Source organism: Pholcus phalangioides, unplaced genomic scaffold (genome assembly GCF_987345545.1).
Source record: "Pholcus phalangioides strain wild (caught in Gottingen) unplaced genomic scaffold, Ppha-v1.0 ptg000004l_1, whole genome shotgun sequence".
Classification (NCBI taxonomy): domain Eukaryota; kingdom Metazoa; phylum Arthropoda; class Arachnida; order Araneae; family Pholcidae; genus Pholcus; species Pholcus phalangioides.
In genome coordinates this window covers 44,680,733-44,682,993 of record NW_028301597.1, presented here as the reverse complement: position 1 = coordinate 44,682,993, position 2,261 = coordinate 44,680,733, and the positions used below count along the sequence as shown (strand labels likewise).

General features: G+C 35.7%; 1 protein-coding gene across 1 annotated transcript; it reads right to left on the bottom strand.

Annotated features, from left to right (window-relative positions):
• Window positions 1-451: 451 nt before the first annotated feature.
• Window positions 452-1,153, bottom strand: LOC149087659 (speckle-type POZ protein-like). Its single transcript, XM_089231939.1, has one exon. It carries the CDS (start codon window positions 1,151-1,153, stop codon window positions 452-454), a length of 702 nt encoding a protein of 233 aa, XP_089088065.1.
• Between the last annotated feature and the right edge of the window lie 1,108 nt (window positions 1,154-2,261).

The following is a 2,261-nucleotide window of genomic DNA, read 5'->3' as shown; positions in this document are numbered from 1 at the left end:
TGAATTTAACCAATCCGTTTCGATCTCCAATCCTTTCAAGTGCGATTATAGTATAAACTCTACCGGTGAATACGGCTGTTAGTAGTATGTGTAAGTGAAATAATGCATATAATACAGCTATCATACAAGAGCTGAATTCATTTTTTAAATTTGTAGGGCTCTAAAGAATTGCAAGATCAAATTAAATTAATAATAAATAAAATATCATCAAGGAGAAAAAACTAGCAAGTGTAACACAGCATATATTATATATTTTTTATAATAACTCAATAACCATATCAAGACCACATAAACGGGAATAAATCAATAGAAGCTTCGATTGCAAACAAAAAAAAGAGCCCCGGGTGACCGAAAATATGACGTGTGTTAATTATTTGCAAATGCATTTGTACATAAATACATATCAATTTTCTTATTAAATGCTTCACATTAGTGCACTTTTTATTATCACTCACTTTTCATTATCACGCGCGAAAAGAAATCGTATCCAGTTCCCAGTTTTTGCCTCCGCCTTGGCCAAAATCAAGTCGCGAAGTAGTTCGGGCCTCTTCATCAAATCCTCGTATTGTTCGGCATTCTTGAATAATTTCAAATTCTTGCATATGAAAGCTATGGCTTCTTTCCTCACTTCGTTCGCAGAATGAATATCCGCATGAATTAATATATTCAAAGCATTCGATGCGTATATCTCAGAAATAAGACGTTTCTCGCAAGTATATTTCAAGTCGGATACCTGGTATTTGTTGGCCGCTTCCAGTAGAATCAAAGCGGACCGTGGCTTTAATTCGGGAAATTTGAATGTGTACAGGTAGGTGACCAGAGTTTTGACTGTTTCATAATTGAATTCAGTAATCTCGACCTTATTCTCGCAGAAATCGGGTGATTCCAACATTGCAGCGAAATAAGGTGATCTCCAGGACAAGATGCATTTGTGGCAATTGATTTCCTCGCCGTCGACCTTGATGATGAAATCGCTGAAACTGCCATTCTGTAAGAAAGATAGAAGATCCAGGCTTTTCGATCCGGGTAGGATTCCTTTTTCGATCGCGTAATATTTACACCAATTCTGCAAGTGCGTCCATCCCGATTTGAGTTTATCCATTATCACGACAACACTTTCAGAAAATGTTGGAAGTGACTCTAACCAGGACATTTTGCTTATTAAACTTTTCGTACTTGAAATGCTTGAAAAAGTGATATTTCTTCTCAAGACAATGTGTTATGAACAATCTGGTAACTCAGAATATTATCTACCAAGCGAGCGGATAAGTGATAAAAATTAGGGGTTACTTGAAAACAAATTTTATCGCCGAGCTACTCCACATTCTCTTCATGTTCAAAAAAAAAATCCCGAATACATCTTTTTTTTTTATGCCTTATGATATTTTGTGCATTCAATTTTAAACGATAAATTAATGTTTAACAAGAAATAGCTACAGCATAACTAGCAAAAAACACCTGGCGATGAACGGGTTTTCCCAATGGACTGGAAACATAGAAGAATCGGCAAACCATTATACATAAAGGGATAAAAACGTCCGAAACGCATTGTTTTGTGGAACCGCAGTAACCAAAGAAATTTTCTGATCCACAACCATTCTTTCCCGCATCACCTGTTTCCCTCAAATTTGCAACTTACAATTCAATTACCCAATATATTAACTTCCCACATCCCTAATACCACAGCAAATTTTTTCAAGACTATGTAGCATTTCATTCATCAACCATGTTTTTAGAGCCTATCGAAATAGGCGAGGTGGAATCTATTATTTCATCGCTTCCGTCGAAAATGGTTTCTGGAAACGACGATATTTGTCCTTATGTCATCAAACAAACAGCAAAGCAAATTTCTGAACACATCACTTTAATCTTTAACCTCCTGTTTCTTCGGAGACTTATCCCGATCTAATAAAAATTGCACGTATCTCATCAATTTACAAACCTGGCAGTCATTCAGATATTAATAATTATCGTCCCGTTGCAGTTTTACCGTGCTTTAATTCTGTTTTCGAAAAAATTCTTTATAAGAGACTTAACTCGTATTTAAATCACTTTAACTTAATCTCCCACTGTCAACATGGGCTTACAAAAAATCATTCGACGGAAACTACCCCCCTTCACGCCCTAAATTTCATACAGACAAGTTTTGATTGAAATAAGTTTTGCACAGGCATTTTCTTTGACTTAAGTAAAGCTTTCGATACTATCTCTCATAATATCTTGAGAACAAAACTCTATCATCTTGGAATTTGGGAACACCC